Here is a 20,718-nt window from a genome sequence, read left to right on the forward strand (position 1 = left end):
ACCTCACTACATAACATCATTTCATGAAAAAAGCAAATGACATTCCAACATTACACACACAAAGACCAAAATATTTCATTTTTTACAACCAGCCCTGACACATACATCCTAGAGTGGGATTCACTTTGAAGTATCAGCATTCCTCATGAATAGCATTAATGCTTCTCATTCAACAAATGCTGACAAATTGGAGTGAAACTCAGTAAACTCAACCTCAAGCACCCCAGCATAATTCTCATACAAAATACCCATTAGGTCTGCAATTTGCATACAAAGGTTGAAGAAGGTTAAACGACCCAAGGTTTTATAGAGAGATCACCCCGAGGGGTGACAAGGGTGCCCGAACCTTAGACCTCATTCCCTTGCCCTAAGGCCTCATTTCAGAGTCCTCAGGCCTCATTGTAACCAACCTAATGTCAGCAGAAACATGCGCGGATGTTATCAGTTATGCAGGGATATTACTTTCTGCCACCCTCTCATGGCATTCTGATGCAAATGATGACCAATACAGAGCCGAGGGTGCATCTCCTGATATATACAACTCTTCTTTCTGGTGTTACACATCACAGACACTCGTTCTTCTGCATTATTGTGCTTCATTTATCTCGGTTCTCTTTTCTTGGATAGGGTGGCTAAATGTATTGTCATCTTGAGAAGGGTTGTTTGGGGGTAGTGTACTCAAGAGTTTTGTGGTTTCATGAGGGTTAAGAAAAATTTGGAGTCTTGGAGATAGAATCCAAGTTAGAAACAAGCAGCTTGTAAATGTTTGATCTTCGAATTATAATCTCTAGGTTGTTTGGAATTTCGATGTTTGACTCCAAAACAAGAGACAAGAGCTCATGTATGTCTAGTCCAAGAATTATATTCTTCAGATAATTTGTCATTTCAAACTTGAATAACAGTGACAACAAAAGTCTCAAACTGAATTATAATTGAATCAAAGTTGAATCTTCATTGTTAATGTTGGAACAGGAAGTAAAACATGTTTGTAAATAATATATTCTGGGGATGTTATGTAAATAAAACAAAATATAGGGAATTATGAGAGAATTGAATGCAATCACGCTTAAAAGAGACTAATCTTATTTCTTTTAGTACGATGCGAATGAACCCAACTTCATTCAATATCAACTATGCTAGATTACATAGAATAGGCCTATGAGCATAAAACAAACAGAATAAAGTGGAATTAGTATTTAATCCTTTTTTAAAACTCAATCAATTTTATAATGATATTGTACTCATTCATCATTTTCTCATCCATGCAGTTCAAATTCATTTCGTTTTTAAATATTATTGGATTTTTTATTATTTTTAAAAATTACAAACATGTGCATCATTCCACATCCTCTACTCCACCCACTACAATCTTTCATATTCCCTTCCAATCAGTACATCACTTTTCAATGGAAATAAGGTGCTGTCACACACTATATTACAAATACTGTATTTTATGAGACTTACTCCTAACTGTTAGAATTGATTAAATGTAGAATGGGCAAATGATTAATGGGCAAGAATCAATTATGTTGACATTTCTAAGAAACTCTGGATGTATGATGTAAATCTCTCTAGAGTATATCATACGATCCATATTGCCATTTCAATCTCCAACTCCAGTCTATGATTGCAATCTTCTACCATGGAATAACCATATCGTATACATCGATATAGTTCTCTTCTATACTTTGAGGAATAAGGAAAACCACTTGGAAGGTGATAACGACATTCTAGGTCCCGCGGCGAAATATCAAGGAGCAGAGCCACCCTGTCACCCATAATATTGGAAGCAATTTCTGTTGGGAAGAAAACCTTCGTTTCACTTGAATCTGTCAGCAGTGGTCGATCGGGAAGCGTTGGTGTTAATCATAAGGAGCGTTGACAGTTTGAAGTGAACCACACTGTAGCAATACACACAGCAGTTGCCACGGGATAGGATTTTCTATAAAGCTGAAACCAGCAGAATCGCTCCCTCAATGATTCTCATATATGAATTATTTCTGGAGACATTGGATGGGATTCATATCAGTTCTCGCAATTTGGGAGTCTCAATATCTTCTCAACCCTTAGAGGAACCGGTATCAATCTTCAGAGTTGTATTTAGACGAATAGTTATTACTTGTGTAAATTATTCAATTGATTTCAAAGTAGGTCTAGATCCATTTTCCTAACTTTTTTCCAAAATTGAATAGCACGTTCAGTGTCATTGACGCGGATCCGCGTCAAGCTGAACTTTCCACAGGGGCCGGTGACGCGGATCCGCGTTCTTGGTCACTTCATTTTCCATGAAGGATTATGAACTCGGTTATAGATTTTAATACTTAGAATCAAGGTTGGCAATTCAGAATAGTTTTGTGCATAAGTTGGCACCATCGGTTTCAGGATTGAGAACTTTGAGGTTATTTTGTTTGACACTGACTGATGCATGAATTGCTGCTTGGATTAGCATTGTTTTGGTAAGTTTTACTCCTTTGAATCATTGTTTTCACTCCAAAATAGTCCAATTTAGTAATAATAGTTCATGTTAGTAGGCTAACAATAGAAATAGTATACTCTACCATAAGTTGTTTATGAATGTAAACATTTGAATTACAACTTTTCTGACACATTGAGTTACCGTAATCCATTATTCAATTACGTAGCCTAATCCATTATTTCCCTGCAAAATAGCACAAATCTAAGTGAGAAATAATAAAACTAATACACTACTCTAATTTTTTGTTTCAGAAATCGGATTATGGATTTAACCCCAGGTCCTTCAAGAGAAGTATTCCGGATTCCAGCCAATGAGGATAAACTTCTACGTATATTAGATCAGTTTTGTTCTGACGAAGAAGCCGAGCTAGACGAAATTCATGGAACTGATATAGATAGAACAGAGGATGATGTGAATAATGAAGATCCAATTGAGGAGGAAATGATTCGAATGTTTGAGGATGACTCGGAACTACATGAAGAACTACAGAACTTCCATGAACTACAAAAAGAAATAGAGGAGGTCCCACAACAACATGAACAACAGCAGGACAACCCAGATCTACATGAAGAACTACAGAATTTCCATGAACTGCAAGAAGAAATAGAGGAGGTCCCACAACAACATGAACAACAGCAGGACAACCCAGATCTACATGAAGAACTACAGAATTTCCATGAACTGCAAGAAGAAATAGAGGAGATCCCACAACAACATGAACAACAGCAGGACAACCCAGATCTACATGAAGAACTACAGAATTTCCATGAACTGCAAGAAGAAATAGAGGAGGTCCCACAACAACATGAACAACAGCAGGACAACCCAGATCTACATGAAGAACTACAGAATTTCCATGAACTGCAAGAAGAAATAGAGGAGGTCCCACAACAACATGAACAACAGCAGGACAACCCAGATCTACATGAAGAACTACAGAATTTCCATGAACTGTAAGAAGAAATAGAGGAGGTCCCACAACAACATGAACAACAGCAGGACAATCCAGATCTACATGAAGAACTACAGAATTTCCATGAACTGCAAGAAGAAATAGAGGAGGTCCCACAACAACATGAACACAGCAGGACAACCCAGATCTACATGAAGAACTACAGAATTTCCATGAACTGCAAGAAGAAATAGAGGAGGTCCCACAACAACATGAACAGCAGCAGGACAACCCAGATCTACATGAAGAACTACAGAATTTCCATGAACTGCAAGAAGAAATAGAGGAGATCCCACAACAACATGAACAACAGCAGGACAACCCAGATCTACATGAAGAACTACAGAATTTCCATGAACTGCAAGAAGAAATAGAGGAGGTCCCACAACAACATGAACAACAGCAGGACAACCAGATCTACATGAAGAACTACAGAATTTCCATGAACTGCAAGAAGAAATAGAGGAGGTCCCACAACAACATGAACAACAGCAGGACAACCAGATCTACATGAAGAACTACAGAATTTCCATGAACTGTAAGAAGAAATAGAGGAGGTCCCACAACAACATGAACAACAGCAGGACAATCCAGATCTACATGAAGAACTACAGAATTTCCATGAACTGCAAGAAGAAATAGAGGAGGTCCCACAACAACATGAACAACAGCAGGACAACCCAGATCTACATGAAGAACTACAGAATTTCCATGAACTGCAAGAAGAAATAGAGGAGGTCCCACAACAACATGAACAACAGCAGGACAACCCAGATCTACATGAAGAACTACAGAATTTCCATGAACTGCAAGAAGAAATAGAGGAGGTCCCACAACAACATGAACAACAGCAGGACAACCCAGATCTTCATGAAGAACTGCAGGAGACCTTACCCAACATTGCTCAAGGTTGGTTTGATGACAACAATACCACAAAGATACATTTTACTAAGCAACGTGAGTTTTTTGCCCATGATGAGCTAGGTGGCAATGAGCCAATGGATTATTTTGAATTATATTTTTCCTCCACCTACTGTCTAAAGTACTTACTTTACTCCCTGAAACATAATACTAAAGTGTCACTTTTTCGCTCTAGGTAGTAAAAAGCAGAAAAACTCCCTAGGGAGTAAAAGTGACTCCATTTAAATAACATGGGAAGCATCTCTATTTTAAAAACTTCCATGGTAATAGGTTAGAAGGTCTAAGCTCAGATGAGAAAGCGTAATAGAGGTGTCTGTCATTGAGTCAACTGAATTCAATACCACAACCAGAAATTTGATCAACTCATGAAATATATGTTTGTATGATATTATATTCTTAATATTAGTAGAGGATAAAAATTTATACAATTTTTAAAATATTTTATTCTATTCAAAATACCAGCCAACAAATATTTTTGATCTGCATTCTGCAATTCAAACCTGAACCGCGTGATCTGGAGTCAGCCATTTTTGGTAGCCCAGCTGATATGTTACAACTTTGGCCGATAGATAGCGCAATCAGCAGCATCAGCAGTGCCTATCAGACGACCGGTTTTTAGGTTTTAGATTTTAGGTTATGTTGTTAGGAAACATTGTCACCAATACGTAAGTTATTAGAATGATTTAATTTGCAGTTTCTATAAAAAAAATGTAGATGGAGGAAAAATGTTGTGTACATCACGAGCGAAAAATACTTTTCACTCTAGATATACAAATAACTTTTAATGATGATTTTTTCAACTTAATTGTTAGAGAAACAAATGATTATGCTGAAAGCATTTTTTTGATGGCTGGTGTGACTGATATGTCTCGTATTACAGCATGGAAGCCTGTAACTGTACATGAAATGAACATATTTTTTGGTCTATTATTTCGAACAGGCACAATAAAGGCTGCTAGAATGAATGATTATTGGAAAAAAGCTAAACTCTTTCATCTGGTTTTCGGTGATTATATGGGTCGAAACCGATTCAGTCTCATATTGAGATGTCTTCACTTCGCCAAAAACCCAGGGCCACTAGAAAAAATTCAAGATAGGTTATTCAAAGTGAGACCCATACCTAGATTACTTCAATGAACGGACGAATACAATATACTACCCTGGTAGAAACCTATGCATTGACGAAAGTGTTATGCTCTGGCGTGGAAGATTATTTTTCAGGGTATACATAAAAACAAACGCCATAGATATGGCGTGAAGTTTTATTTATTGACAGAGCCTAATGGCTTTATTCTGTAAAATCTAATATATTCTGGTAAAAGCGACTTACTTAGAGGGGTGGGTCATGCAGAAAAGGTGGTCATGCATCTTATGGAGAATTATTTGAACAATGGACACAGTTTATTCATGGACAATTTTTACAATAGTCTGAAACTTGCTGACGAATTACTAGAAAAAAACCAACTGTACAGGTACTCTTCGTCAAGACCGAAAGGATAATGTTAGAATGCCCAAATGTTAGAATGTTCCCAATAATGTTAAGAATGCCGTTCTAAGAAAAGGAGATATGGTACAGAAGTTCAATGTCAAAGGTGTTTGCATTGGGAAATGGAGAGATAAAAGACCCGTCATGATGATTTCAACCGAAACCAGCATGATTGGTGTAACATCAAAACGTGGAAATATGCAAGACAAGCCCATTACTGTTGTACTTTATAACAAATATACGAGTGGAATAGACCAACAGGACCAATTCCAGGCCTATTATAGTTGCGAGAGGAAGACCTTACGGTGGTACAAAAAAGTAGGAATTTTATCTCATACTGCAGATGCTGATGAAATCCTATTTTGCTGTATAACAAGTACAGCGGAAATAAGTCAAATCTGTATGAATACAGGAACAATATAATATACAAGCTGGTAGGAGATCCAAGGAAGCAATCCTACCCAAAGCAAAGCATGAAAAAAGGAGAAGCTCCAGTCCACAAGATAAGTAAAATATCTAAGTAAAACATGCAGGAAAAGGTGCACTGTTTGTGCAAAAAATAAAAAAAGAGCTGACACAATATTTGAATGCAAAATGTGTAAGAATGAACCTGGTTATTGTCCAGAATGCTTTTGTGAAGCATATTATTGTTACCTTCACTAGACAATTTTTCAATTGAAACTATTTTCTGTAAAATAACAATTTAACATATTCATTTTTCTATTTTTCTTAATTTTGAAATTAATAAATATATATATATATATATATATATATATAATATATATATATATATATATATTATATATATATTATTTGAATAAAAAGTGTAATATTTATTAGTAATCCTAATGTAGGTTTACACTGGCGAGAAATTACTGATAGCAATATTTTGCTGTCAAATTGAATTTTTTTCGTTTACATCTACAATTTCTGTCGGAAAGCAAAATGTTCCTGTCAGACATCAATTTCTGTTAGTGTAAACCTAGTATAATAAGATCATCATACTAAAAATATGTGCTGCCAAGGAACATTATGTGACAGAAAAATTACATATGGGTTGTGCCTGTGGCCAGTAAGCCGCGTTTACACCGGAGTTGGCAATAAAAAATTGCCGATTTCGATTGCAGACGCTAGTTGCCGATGGAAGTCTGCAACTTGTACTTGCAACCTGGGCACATAGTTTGTTTTTAGGTCTGCAACCTGCAACTGCAACTAAACTTTACAGTATGTAGAAAATCAGACAGTATGTAGAATGTCGAGTGCTGAAGAGGTTGTTCTTGCTGCGGCAGCGTGTGTTATTTTATCAAAATGTAGAAAACCGAGAAAATACTGGGTTCGACCTTCATTGCAGGCAAGAGCAAAGTATAGCGGCAGCGATCTTTTAAATGATTTAAATCGAGATGATACAGATCCTTTGACGGGAGAATTGAGATGCGATGGCAGTGTAAAAAACTTTTTAAGAATTTCAAGTGACGATTTTGAAAGTTTAATTGTTGGTATTGGACACATAATTAGTAAACAGGATACCAACTACAGGAAAGCAATTCCAGTGCGAGAAAGATTGGCTATTACATTGCGCTTTTTGGCGAGTGGCGAGTATCAGTTATTTGTTTAAAGTTTCCAAAAGTGCGATATCTATTTTAGTGCCAGAGATTTGTGAGGCTGTTATAGGTTTCCTGAAGGATAACATACAGGTGAGCAAAGAAAGAAAATTACTAAATATTGTTATTTTTAGATTCCTTTTATTTGTTTACGTTGTGCACTGAGTTGAATAAATCTAGACAAAAGTTAATTGTTAATAAATCTAGACAAAAAAAGTTGCAACCTGGTAGTGACTTGTTAATAAAATATGAACACAAAGTTAAGTTAATGTTCCAAAGTAACACAATTCATAAAATTAGAAATAATGTATACATCAAAAAAACTCCAAATCAAACAAAGAAACTCTATAGCTTAAGAAATATATAGCTTAGCTTGAGTAATGTATAGCTTAGCTTACATTATAGCTTACATTGCACTAGCACAAACAACAACCAAACAACAAAACTCAAGTCACGACGACTAGCCTGCTTGAACTGAGGAACTGACGCAGCGCGACCACGTGGAGCCAACAGGCGGGAGGGGTAGCGGGGTAGTTGCAGACTCAAGTTGCAACTCAAGTTAGCGCTGCAACTCGCATTGCCAACCGGGGTTGGCAACCGCCTTTGATCTTTACCGACTCCGGTCGGAAAACCAAATTTCGATTGCCAACTCGCAAAATCGGTCTCCAACTACGGTTGGCAATGCGAGTTGCAGTTGTTTTAATGCGTGCAACTCAAAATTGCCGATAAATGTCGGCAATCATTGGTTGCCAACTCCGGTGTAACCGCGGCTTTTAACGCGGATACGCGTCACGGCCTTGAAGGAAAACATTAACTGCGCCGATCATCGGGTGGAAACCCAGCCGGCTGCGCTGGCACTGATTAATTTTTTTGAATTTTCAAATAAATATAGTATGTATAATCCTTGGAAGATTGTGAAGTCCGTCTCAAAAAACTATTAATTAGTTTATCAATCAATGATCAAGAAAGATGATTGATCGATCCTCTGACTCATCAAACATTCAATTTTATAATCATAAATACAACTTGTGTAGCCTATATACAAAAAATGATAATTTATACACACTTATATAATTAATTCAATAAAGGAAAAAAATTATAATTCTATATAGAAATGAGGAAGAGAAGTTTTGGACTTAGTCTGTTCCTTGGATATTAGTATGTTCCTTGTTTTCTCTATTGTTAGTTCTCCATCTGAGATCAAGGTAAGCTAACACAATCTGTATCCTGCGTATCCATCATTATAAAATGTGTTAAAAACAGGTTTCGATACTATTTTAACAGAGTATCTCTATTGTTCTAACGTGGATATTTTATTCGATAGTGTGACATGAATTTTTATCATGACACAACCTATATACCTATATATTCTGTATGTATTTTTCGCTGATAAATTTTAGCATAATATTATGTTTTGATGAAAGGAATAATTAATTACAATTCAAATTGTTTTTTAAGGTGAATTAACACATAATATCAAATATCACTTTCAATTCAAAACAATCATCCAAAACAAAAGTTGAACAAAGATAACAGATCCCAGTATTCAAGTGGGAAATATTCAACGATTGTGCCTGCACTAAATTAATATGCTCGCCTCCGTTTAAATCCGAGAGTAATTTATGCGTAAAGGGGACAAGACAACCCAGAAAGTGCTCTAAAGCCGCACACGGTCCCTTGCAAAAAGCTTTGGCGGCAAGAAATTATCCAGGGTGGATTTTCTACCTCGGCCGTGCTCTAATTGAAACAAATGTGGACTTAGCTGACTGTAGTGTAGTGTCCCGCTGTGTGTAAGGGCTATAAAATATAATTTTGGGCTTGAAAATTTTCACGATATTTCAATTTGTTGAGTTGTGTTGCAAAACCTCACGGAAAATAATTTAAATTGAGTTTGGTTCTTGAATTCATTATTCTAATAATGAAAATAGTTAATAGTTGCCCTAAAAATAATTTAGGATGTGAAGTTTTCCACAATATTTTTAAATTTTTAATAACTGTTAGGGTGACCAAACAAGGGTGTATAACATGACTATTGTTATAATTGCTGCTTACCTCTGCTCTTGATCAATCTGGGCTCTGACAACTCATCATAGTCGGACAACAAGGAAAAAATTTGATAGCTGTCCTGATATGATCTCTTTCTAAACTTATCACCACAAACATTAATCATAATTATGCTGAGTGGAATAAAAATGAAACTTAATCTACTTCACAACCATTTATCCTCATTTTTTAGGGGTGTGGGAGGTTTGCAATAATTGAATAACTTTATTAGTAAATTTTTCATAAACATCCCTTTGGTAAACATTATTAAAAATTCTTCGACTCGGGTGCTATTTTTATTCATGTAGATCATTCAATCAATATAATTCCCCACTTTGTATACATCTAATGGTTTTCGCCCAACTATGGAAGCGTTTAGTTTGATAATGAAACGTTCAATTATCGAGTTTGATTGATAGATTGCTGTTTTGATAGCGAAATTGTGTTGAAGTTCTGTTCAAAGCACTCAAAATTGAAGTGTGCCAACACAAAGCACAAGTTCAAAGTTTGATTGCCAGGTCTGCGGCAAGTTTTCATATACTAAGTTCGTCTCTCCCCTCTCCTTTTCTTCAGTTTACTCTCTCTTTTCCTCTTTCAATTCTCTTCCCACCCTAGTCCAACCAAACACTTCATTTCACACATCATTCTTACTCTATCATCTTCCAGAATCAACATTTTTCAATCAACTCTTTCCTTATTTATTCCTCCTTTCATTATCCTATCTATCATCATTTTTCTATAATTCAAAAAACTTAATCTCATAAGATTCATACCATTGAGCTCTGGGACTGTTTAATGGAAATTTACAAGTCTTGAGAAATTCTGTCCATCCAAATTCGATCTTGTGTATCCAAAAATATCACACCAAATTAATGTGTAAATTTTTTAATGAAGTTTACAATAAAGGAGTATGTCCGGTAGCTTTTAAAAAATCAATAATATTTCCCCTGCATAAGAAAGGAGACCCTAAAGACCCAGATAATTATAGGGCTATTTCATTTGTGAACTCAATGTACAAAGCTTACGTAAGGTATCCTCTTGAAAAGGTTAGAAGAATGGGTGGAATTAGGGAACATTATTGCGGAGAACCAAGCAGGTTTCAGGGCGGGGTACTCATCCATAGATAACATATTTGTATTACAGAGTTTAATTAAGTATTATACTAACGTGAGACATAAGAAAGTTTATTGTTTTTTTGTTGATTTCAAGGCCGCGTACGACTTTATAGATAGGGATGCTCTCGTGTATAAACTATTAGAGATAGGAGTTTCAAATAAATTTGTCCGCATGATCAAAGCCTTATATGAAGATACGTCCTCAGTTATATGGTGTGATAAGGGCGTAACAGAAGATATCAGGCTTGTAAGCGGATTAAAACAGGGTTGTTTGGTATCCCCAATTTTATTCAATCTTTTCACATATGATATCTGTGAGAGTTTGGGCGGAGGCTTGATGGTAGGAGAATCGAAAATAAATTCACTTTTATATGCGGATGATTTAGTTCTCTTAGCTGATAACGTAAATGTAATGCAGAGTATGATCAACAGGCTGGAGCAATATTGCAACCGATGGAACTTAGTTTTGAACAGGGAAAAATCAAAAATGATGGTGTTTAGGAGGGGTGGTAGATTGAGTAGAAATGAGAGATGGAATTACGGTGGGGAAGCTATTGAAGTAGTAAATGAATAAAAATATTTAGGAATTACGCTTACACCCACCTTGTCACTAGCAACACATTTTGTGAGTAAATTGACGGCAGCGAGGTATGGTATCAATAGTTTATGGCGTAAGCTAATTGGTAATGATGAGGTCCAGTATCTACGAAATGGCAATTTTTCGAAGCAGTTAGCAAGTCAACAATCACATATGCAGGGCAGGTTTGGGGATGTCAAGAGAGGGAGGATATAGAACGTTTCAATAGGTTTTTTATTAAAAGATTGTACGGTATACCAAGAATACTCCCAACTACATAGTATATTTAGAAAGTGGTAGAGATGTTATGTGGCTTCAAACATTGAAAATGAATTACAAATACATATTAAAAACTCTTGCACAGCCGGATTCTAGATTTACGAAGAGAGTATCAATATTACTGACGCAGAAGAAGAGTGGATGGTATAAAGATTGGAGAAAATTATTTTATGAATTTAATGAAGAGTGGGTAGATCCCATGAACCAACCAGATCTTTGGGGAAGAGGATGCGAAAAGATTGTGGGCAGGATACGTAATAAATTTCAAGGTTTATGGTGGGACAGGGCAGCAACTTATCAGTTTCATCAAATTTACTTTAATTTAGGAAGGAATGGATTGCAATCAGGTTATATAAATGACAATAATAAAAGAAGAATGATCAGCACTATTTTTAGGGCGAGGGCAGTGGCGGCTCGTCCTATGTGTTCAATGGTTCATTGAACCCCCAGAATTGAATCAACTTCCTATACAATGATGAATTTGCAACTCAAATAATTATATTTTTATTTTATTCTCATTAAATTACATCACAACATTTTTCATCTACGTAATCTTAACGTTGATGTTTTGCTGCCGGTGCCTGAGATCCCGGAGTGGCTTGCTTGATACAGCACCGAATGGGATGACGAGACGCGTGGAGGTGGAAAGCAGTGTTCATTCCCCGATGTGAACCCAAAAACAGGGCAGGGTGAGGTAGTGGAACGGAGGAGGGGAATCGTTTTGCTAGCACGGATTTGGTTCACAATCCTGTCTGAACCAATTTTGCACGAGTTCATCCAAGAGTAGCCGAACCTAGCCAAGGCAAGTGAAGCATTCGGTAAACCTCGGAATGAATCGTGATACGGATTCAGTAGCAGTGCCATCTTGAACATAACCAATAAATTCAAATTTGGTGGCAGTAAACAGTAAAAAAGCGGTAAACAAGAAGTAGAAAGCGTGACAGTTTTGAGGTTATACAATATGATTTCTGGTATATATATTATACTGTATACAGTTGTGATAGATTTCACTGCATTTTTCGTTGTATAAATTGTTTTTGCGTGTAGAAGAATATAGTAATTTCTAGTGTGTTTCGTGTATTCGTGAGTATTTCGAGTGTGTCCATTTTCTTTTAGTGAGAGTCTGAATATAATTTATTGTGTTACCATAACAGCATTTTGATGAAGAAATATGAATAAGGTTCAGTATTTGTTAAATACAAACAATATTGATATTGAGGGGTAGGTGTAAAATAAAACATAATGGTGACCAACTCCCGAAGTAAAAATCAAACAAGAAAAATATGAACAGGACAAAAAATTTATGTTTGTAGAAAATATGCTCAATCTTTGGGGTGTAATTCCTTAAAATTATTATTGATCACCTTTCCACTTGATTATGCTCAATACTCTATATCCTCTTGACCTTTCTCTCCAATAGATCATGAGGTTGAACCCCCCAAGCTAGAAGATCACGAGCCGCTACTGGGCGAGGGGTGCATTATTGCCATTGAATTTTAGAGTGGATCGTGGAGAAAATAGTTAGGCTACATATGTTCTTTATGCAACAGTGGTGAGGTGGAAGACACCTATCATTTTATTGGAAGATGTAAAGCCTTATCGGAATTCCGAGTAAAATGGTTCGGCTGCTCGGCTATGACTAATGAAATGGTACATGAGTATTTGAATGGCGAGAATTGGAAATGTTTAATAGGTTTTTTGACATCAGCACAGAAATATAGAGATTTTCTTGTAAGGGAATTCAATTTTTAAAGATAAAATTAGACTTGGTTTACATAATATTATCGATTTATCTATGTTATATATCGGTTTATTTATATTTATAGTATAAGATTAATCTTCTGTAGCTATTAACTTTTATGATATGATTGTATAGGTAAAATTTTCCTTGTCTTTTCTTTTTCTATGGCCCTATGGTAGGAGATAATGATGCTTCACATGTAATTCAAGTTTTTTCTCAGTGTAATATATTAGATAAGTTATGTAATTTACAATACATATGTGTACATTTACAATTATACATGTATAATTTAGGTTCAATTTGAGTTGCCATACATTGAATTCATTCATTCATTTATTCTCCTGTTATTGTTCATTAAGTTACTTACTCACCATGTCAGATATTCTATTTTAAATTTATTTCATAGTGCTGGCAAATGATCCGAGGAATGCTTTTTCAGTTGTTGCTGAAATTATTATCGAATAATGAATGATGTTTTTCAAAAGTGTAGTGATAATTAGTTTAGGACAGATGAGGATGAAGCTGCTGGGGGTTGCTTTTGGTCTTTGATAACAGTTTTGGTTTACGTTCGTTGTTTCATCAATTATATTAAGAAGTAGAATCCGAATTATTTTTGGGAGAATTTTCTATCAAGATTACATAGTAGAAACTACTCAACTCTGGCTGACGGCTTGGGCTAAGCTTATCGAATTTGAGCTTATAATACAATTTTTTATTTGTTGTTCTGTTACACTAGTGACATTACTGATTACTTGTGAAATGTATCTTTTGTTTCCTGAAATAAATTCGTTTATCTATCTATCTATCTATCTATTGTCACGTGGTAAATTAATACCACCAAATATTTTAAAATGAACCAATGAAATATAATAGAACTATAAAATTGGAAAGAAGGTTAGACCTAGTCAAAGGATAAATCAACTCAAATCAAGTATTATTAGCGATTAGGAGTAATAGCATTATCAACAATGATAAGAAAACATGTATAATTGTGATTTAATAATTATGAGAACCCATTGGTAAGATCAAAAAATTATAAAGCGGCTTACTTATTATTGGCGGATTATAAAAAATAAAATGCATGAACATTAAGGTTAGAGTTATTTGTTTACATTTTGAAAAGAATTAGTCGATCTTGGATAAATCGATAATTATTAGAATCAATACTGAGCGAATCAGCTGATTATTCGATCAACCCATATGACAGGTTGAATTATATAAAATTTACTCATAAAGGATATATATGTATACTAAAGGAAGTCGATGTATAGAAATACGAACACCCATTATTTTTGTATAAATATTTATTATAATCTAGAAAAGCATGATAAATCAAGAGTATACAAAACTCATATAAAAGAAAAACTAAATGTACTAAAACCGCATGTTATGGTTTATTTATGAAATCAATTTAAAACTTCAACTGAGTTGTGGTCGATGTTGTAGAAACGTTCCATGATGAAATAAAAACACATAGATGTTGTCAGTTTTCAACACTTTAATTTGGTACACGACCATGGTTTCGTGACCTGTGACACATGTGACCTGTGTGGTCACGAAACCATGGTCATGTACCAAATTAAAGTGTAGAAAACTGACAACATCTATGTGTTTTTATTAAATCAATTTAAGATAGACACTCCATACATTTGTATAAAAACTATTTTTTAATTAATTTTTTCTATTATAAAGTCGAGGAAGCCCTGATTCCCAAGGCAACCAATTGCATTGAGCCTATTAAATTGGAGGCCAATCAGAGAGTAGTTTACAGAATTATTCGTGGAAGAGACAAATTTTTCTAAAAACCTCCTTCTTCTGGCTTAAGATCCCGACCTGAGAGGATGCACATGGAGTTTAGGGTTCTTTCTTCCTCTTTTTGAAATTTTAAAACTATTAAGCCAAACCCTTTTTTAATGTAAAGTATTTGTATTAAATGTCAATTATCTGTGAACTCAGTGCTGTCAAAGAGTTCGTAATTTGTAAAGATTCCCATAAAAATAGCTTTAATTCGAAAGAAACTTATAAAAATCTGGATCACGCGTTAGCCCAGCTGGAAATAATTAATTCAATCCACGAGACCGTCTAGAACTTCAGTTCAGTGAGTGATAAGTCAAACGAGCTCGTTTTTTCTACGTTCAGTGGGGTAATTAATAAAAAAGTGCTATTCAAATTAGCTTGAATTAAATAAAAAGTCACCACGTGTTGAATAATATCACATAGTTCATAAGAACATTTTATAAATTTATTTAATATATGTAGGAGGCTTACTTCCATGCACAGCCCGAATTCATTAAATCCCTGAGATCTCATGTTTGAATATTGATTTATTAATTATAATTTTGTTAATTGAACAAAGTATATCATATCAAACTTATAGACCGAACAGGTTTTTGTTTGCAGAATTTGTATTGATTGGAAGTATAAATATCAGTATTAAATATAATATATTTATGAATTTGAAACTCATTATTGTGAATATTAACAAAGCCTGTGATAATTATTCAGATTTTGGAAATAGATTATTTAAGTGAATTATAGATATATTGAATATTTTATGCACATCTTTTTTATGGGAATATATTTTGTGTTTTATGTCAGCATACAAACTTATAGAATTTTTTATTATATCCTAACTCATCTTGTGTTATATAGTTTGAGCTGTTTTGGTACCAACAAATATTTAGCGGCACTTAAAATTATTGAATCAAGTAATATTAATCTTATTCAGAGCGCTCAATATTTATCATCCTTTGATGATATTCATCTCATCTACCAGAACAAGTATATTAAGAAATTATATTAATAAGGTTCCAGTTATATCATATAAGGATCCAGAGAACTTCAAGAACTGGCGTTGTAAGTTCTAAGGAATTTTGGAAGGGTATATTGGTGAATACTTGTATTCACGACAAGCGTTTTAAGAATCATCTAGAAACAACTATAGTTGGTCCTTATTATTCTCTAGTGGTACATGGTTACTGATAATCGGTCATCAAATATTCTTTTAATTTCCTTACTGGTATTCTTCAAGAACTTCATAGAAGCAGCAGTAAGAATTATCAATCACCGGTCCTTGAACCTCATGGTGATTATTTATATTTATAAAATTCATGTTTCTACCACTGAGCTAGAGCTGAGGTTTGAACCCAGTAATTTTGCGAGCCGGAAGGCCTTAATTTTTTGTGAATTTATTCGCAAAAGAGGGAATTTAGAGACTGCTCTTATAAGTATCAGAAACACCGTATCAACTGTGAAGGATTTACAACTCACAACTTCACACAATGGCTTCACAACGTGGGACTCTATCATAAGAGATAACCCCTCAGGAATCACCATTTCACACAATGGCACCCAACCAGTGGAGCGTGATGAAAAGCTTACCTACTCAATCTCACTATCAATGATTCATAAAATTATTGATAAAACTGAAAGCTGCAAGAAGTATAATCTGAAGTTGATTCAACAAGATATATCTGATGATCTATTGTAAGTTTCTGGCTAAAATAATTGAGTTGCTCTTCAAATTTAAATTTTTCAAGCTGCATAAATACAGACAAACTATATCACACGAGTCTGATAACATAATTCTCATAATAGAGGAAAAATTGGATGGAAATTTCCATAAAAGTTATAGTAAAATTTTGATTTTGATCTTTGGATCTAGACATTGTATGCTGACCAGGGTTATAGGTTATTTGAGGTATCATAATACTGTTGTTATTAAGGAAGATAAGACCTTAACTAAAATTTTAAGAACTATATTAGTGTAATTTATAAGCCATACCTGTCTATTGATGTTTGTCCCATAATATATGTACATGACACTTGAAACTTTTAACACCACACAATTTTATCAAGAATAGGCACTATCACTGAATTCATTTTGATATTTCTGAAATTTGGCAACACACTTGGCACTTTATTTGAAGTAATCCATAATAACGTCACCATGAACCAGTTGCCAGCTAACTCGCAAATTTCCTACTTCAGCGACCACCCCCAAAATTATGTAGCTATGACACCGGCCACTCAACAACCTCAGGACAATGCAGCGGAGACCCCACGAGAGAGAGAGGGAGGCAGCATATGCTCCATCAATTTCGACCCGCGAAACTTGGCCCAATTGTCTTCTACGAAGATCGATAACGTCGTCGATGCGATTAATTCCGATGAGAGTCCGGCTGAGGGAGATGAGGGAGTGAGGGCGTCCAACTCGGTGCCGGCGTCTCCGCAGATCGCTCCAAGCGTCGCCGAGGGAACGGAGAATGCCGCCACCCAATCGCCATCTGACATGACCAGTCAACCACCACCCGCCGCCACCAACCTGGAAAAACGCAATATTACCTTAGACTCTTCAGTTGGCTGTGTTACAAATCACCTAATGAATGATTCCTCGAGTGAGTTTAAACTCATGATCAACCAAGCCATGGCAGAGTTGATGAAAGAGATAAAAGCAAGCCAGGATAAAGGGGAAGAAAATACCAAAATCATACAAAAAGATGTCAAAGCTGTACAAGGAAGTGTGGAAAAAATGGAAGAGAAAGTTGAGGGAAAATTCTCTGAATTCAAGGAGGAAATGAAAAACATGATAGACATTAAAATAGATACACAATCTACAATCATCAAAAAATTAGAAACCCGTATAGATGATGTCACCTGTCAGGTAAACGAACGGTTGGATGATGTACCAAAGGAAGTTAAAAAACAGGTGGACGTATTGGGTAAGGAGCTAGGCACCACTATCATGGGAACTGTTATGGAACAGGTGTTAGAAAACAAGGGCAAGATAGAGTCAAAAGTGGAGGAAAATAATAATAAAATAGCGAAAATAGTCAAGGAGCAGAGTAACGTGCAGACAGGCATAGCAAATTTAGCGGAAGAGGGGGCAAAATCACGTGAGAGATACAGCATGTTGGAGAATGCTATAGGCGGACAGCAATTGAAGCTAACCGGATTGTATGATGAAATGAATGCAAATAAGAAAATTATGAATGATAAATGGATCGCAAATGAAGAACGAGTCTCCAGAATAGAGACACGTATGGAAAATATCCCAGTCAGTCGAGTGCAGTATACACCGAATGAAGTAGTAAACGGCACTCAACTTTTTCAAAGTCTTGGAAAATTTGATAATTCCCATCGCCATATGCAACCCAGACCATTCATAGATCAAATAAAAGCTATTCAGGAATTGATACCCACCTCTTGGTTAGTATGGCATTTCCAACTGTCCAGTCTACTACTCGGCGATCCGCTGATGTTCTTCCAGAGCCGGATGCGAAATATCAATAGCCTGGAGGACTTCATCTCCCAATTCCTGCAGCAGTATTGGAGTAAATGTAAACAGATGGACGCACTATCAGAAATTATTTTATGCACTTATGATAGTAGAAATGGACAATCCTACACTGATTTTATAACAGATTTGATGTATAAAAACTATCAGTTAGACGAATCTCTAGCTGATTCATCACTGGTCCACATCTTATCAAAAAAGCTTCCTTTCAATGTTCGCATGACACTAGCAGTATCCTCAATTACCAGTTGCAAAGAATAAATGGAACATTTACACTGTATCCAATCCGTTACTTCTGAATCCAGTCAGGTAAACGATCGCACAGGAGACTCAAATCATTCTCTTCAACATAATAGCAATAGTTTCAGGAAAAATTATAATGGTGAGAATCAAATGTCAAGTGCCGGAGCAAACACTCGATATCCAAAATACACCGAAAATACTAGCAGAGGTCAATCGTTTGAAAACAGTTCTAGAAATAGATATCAATACTACAATAGTAAACAACAGGATAAAGGAGCATATTTTGATGGTAGAGATCGCTTAAACGGGAATAATTACAAACGAGATGGAGGTCACAAGAATCAAGGGGAAACACATCAAAACCATAACCGAACAAATACATCTTATACAGTAGCACATACAACAAAGTCAACCCAAAATCAACATGCAAATAACCCACCACCAAATCAAGAAATAAATGCTTCTAAAACTACATGGATATATGATACCCCCGATATAAAGTATACAAGCTTAAATGAAGCAAACAAAGAAAAGACAGATACTTCAGCATCACATAATACTTGTAGGAACGATTCACCGAAAATATTATTATTGGAAGAACAGAAACCAACACCAAAAACCGCCGCCCACCATGAAATTAAAACACCCCGCAAGCATCAGCCTCTATTAGGCATACTATTCCCCACTGAAGAACCATCACCGCAGGAAGAGCTACCCGCCACCGAGGAACAACCAGGTTACAGTGAAGGAATTATGTAATATGGAGCCCACATGCGATCAACCCGTTTTGAACGCCACACCCGCGCATCAAGGGACCACCACCAAGCATCCGCGCACAGGACTTATGCACCCCAAGGAACCCAGGATGGAGGACCAAGAGGACGACACCAGGGAGATCGACGGCATGCATCCGCGGCACATTCGCTTTAAAGCAGAAGATCAGCGATGTGACCGGCAAAATGGACCTAATAAATGGAATGAAACTGGAGCTACTGGAAGGACTAATATGGATTCATACAGGGATAAAAACGGAACTGAAAGGAAAACTACAATTGAAACATGCATGGATGATAATAATAAAGTGGACTACGTATTGAGTTTGATGAAGGATAAACAGTGTTTAAGAAAAGTAAAAGAAATAAGAAATTATAATAAGAGAGTGAAAGTACCTGACTATTACATGTTGAGAGATTATATTGTTAAAGAAATGATAAATGTTCTGATATATTGTATACTATTTGTTATGGCTGTGATATGGATAAAGGACTGCGTTGTAGGTATGATAGAAAATATTATGTTGTTGTTATTAAAAGAATCTATCATTGAGGATGGGAAAGGTAATATTATAAAAATAGTTATTGTTGTGAGCCTACTAATTTATAACGAACTGAAACCGAGAATATTAAATGAATGTGAGAGGAAAAATGCATTAAGACTACAAGATGATTGGAAAAAGAATGGATTGAAATATATTAAGGAGGCTAAGAATTGTTTGAAAAGGTATACAAGATACCGGGGTTTTATATTTATAAAGGATAAATCATCATCAGGACAGCCTCATCTATAAATAACAACCGTACAGCAGCAAACCAAATTTAACTTGGTGGGAAAATATTTCTAATCTCAAGCCGTATTATCGAGACAATAGTCTAAGCGATAAGAAAGTAAACAATAATATTTGGATTCACGGACCTTCCTGTCAACAAATACGTACCAAACAAACACCAGGCAACACACTTATTTCGCAGACGAGTATTCATTTCGACCAGCATACCTGAAAATAAATAAAGAACAAATTTAGAAACCATCTCTAACACCATTCTTACTAATGAAACAAGTGAATAAATAACTTCCAATTTAAAAGCCAGCTTACCGTTGTATATCTTAAAGAGGCATCAAAATGGCGACAGGTGAATAAAGAGAAGCCACTCAAACATCCAAGGATCAGCTGTTCACTGCGAGAACCAGAATGATCAGTGCCTATTAAA

At 35.6% G+C, this 20,718-nt stretch overlaps 2 protein-coding genes across 2 annotated transcripts; both read left to right on the forward strand.

Moving 5' to 3' along the window:
• The first annotated feature begins 2,737 nt into the window (after nucleotides 1-2,737).
• LOC120352812 (sex-determining region Y protein-like) lies at nucleotides 2,738-3,433 on the forward strand. Its single transcript, XM_039435084.1, has one exon. It carries the CDS (start codon nucleotides 2,738-2,740, stop codon nucleotides 3,431-3,433), a length of 696 nt encoding a protein of 231 aa, XP_039291018.1.
• A 28-nt stretch (nucleotides 3,434-3,461) lies between these two features.
• Nucleotides 3,462-19,489, forward strand: LOC120352813 (probable basic-leucine zipper transcription factor K). The gene is made up of 4 exons (XM_039435085.1): nucleotides 3,462-3,471; nucleotides 3,975-4,337; nucleotides 17,382-18,147; nucleotides 19,297-19,489. The coding sequence occupies exons 1-4, from the start codon at nucleotides 3,462-3,464 to the stop codon at nucleotides 19,487-19,489; spliced, it is 1,332 nt and encodes a 443-aa protein (XP_039291019.1).
• Nucleotides 19,490-20,718: the final 1,229 nt, after the last annotated feature.

This window comes from Nilaparvata lugens, chromosome 8 (assembly GCF_014356525.2).
Source record: "Nilaparvata lugens isolate BPH chromosome 8, ASM1435652v1, whole genome shotgun sequence".
Classification (NCBI taxonomy): Eukaryota; Metazoa; Arthropoda; class Insecta; order Hemiptera; family Delphacidae; genus Nilaparvata; species Nilaparvata lugens.

Coding starts and splice junctions, on each gene's coding strand:
- LOC120352813 (XM_039435085.1), top strand. Junction 4,338..17,381: donor CTTACCCAACATTGCTCAAG/GTTGGTTTGATG, acceptor CGGCTGAGGGAG/ATGAGGGAGTGAGGGCGTCC. Junction 18,148..19,296: donor CAATTGAAGCTAACCGGATT/GTATGATGAAAT, acceptor TAATACTTGTAG/GAACGATTCACCGAAAATAT.
- LOC120352812 (XM_039435084.1), top strand. CDS start 2,738: ATGGATTTAACCCCAGGTCCTTCAAGAGAAGTATTCCGGATTCCAGCC.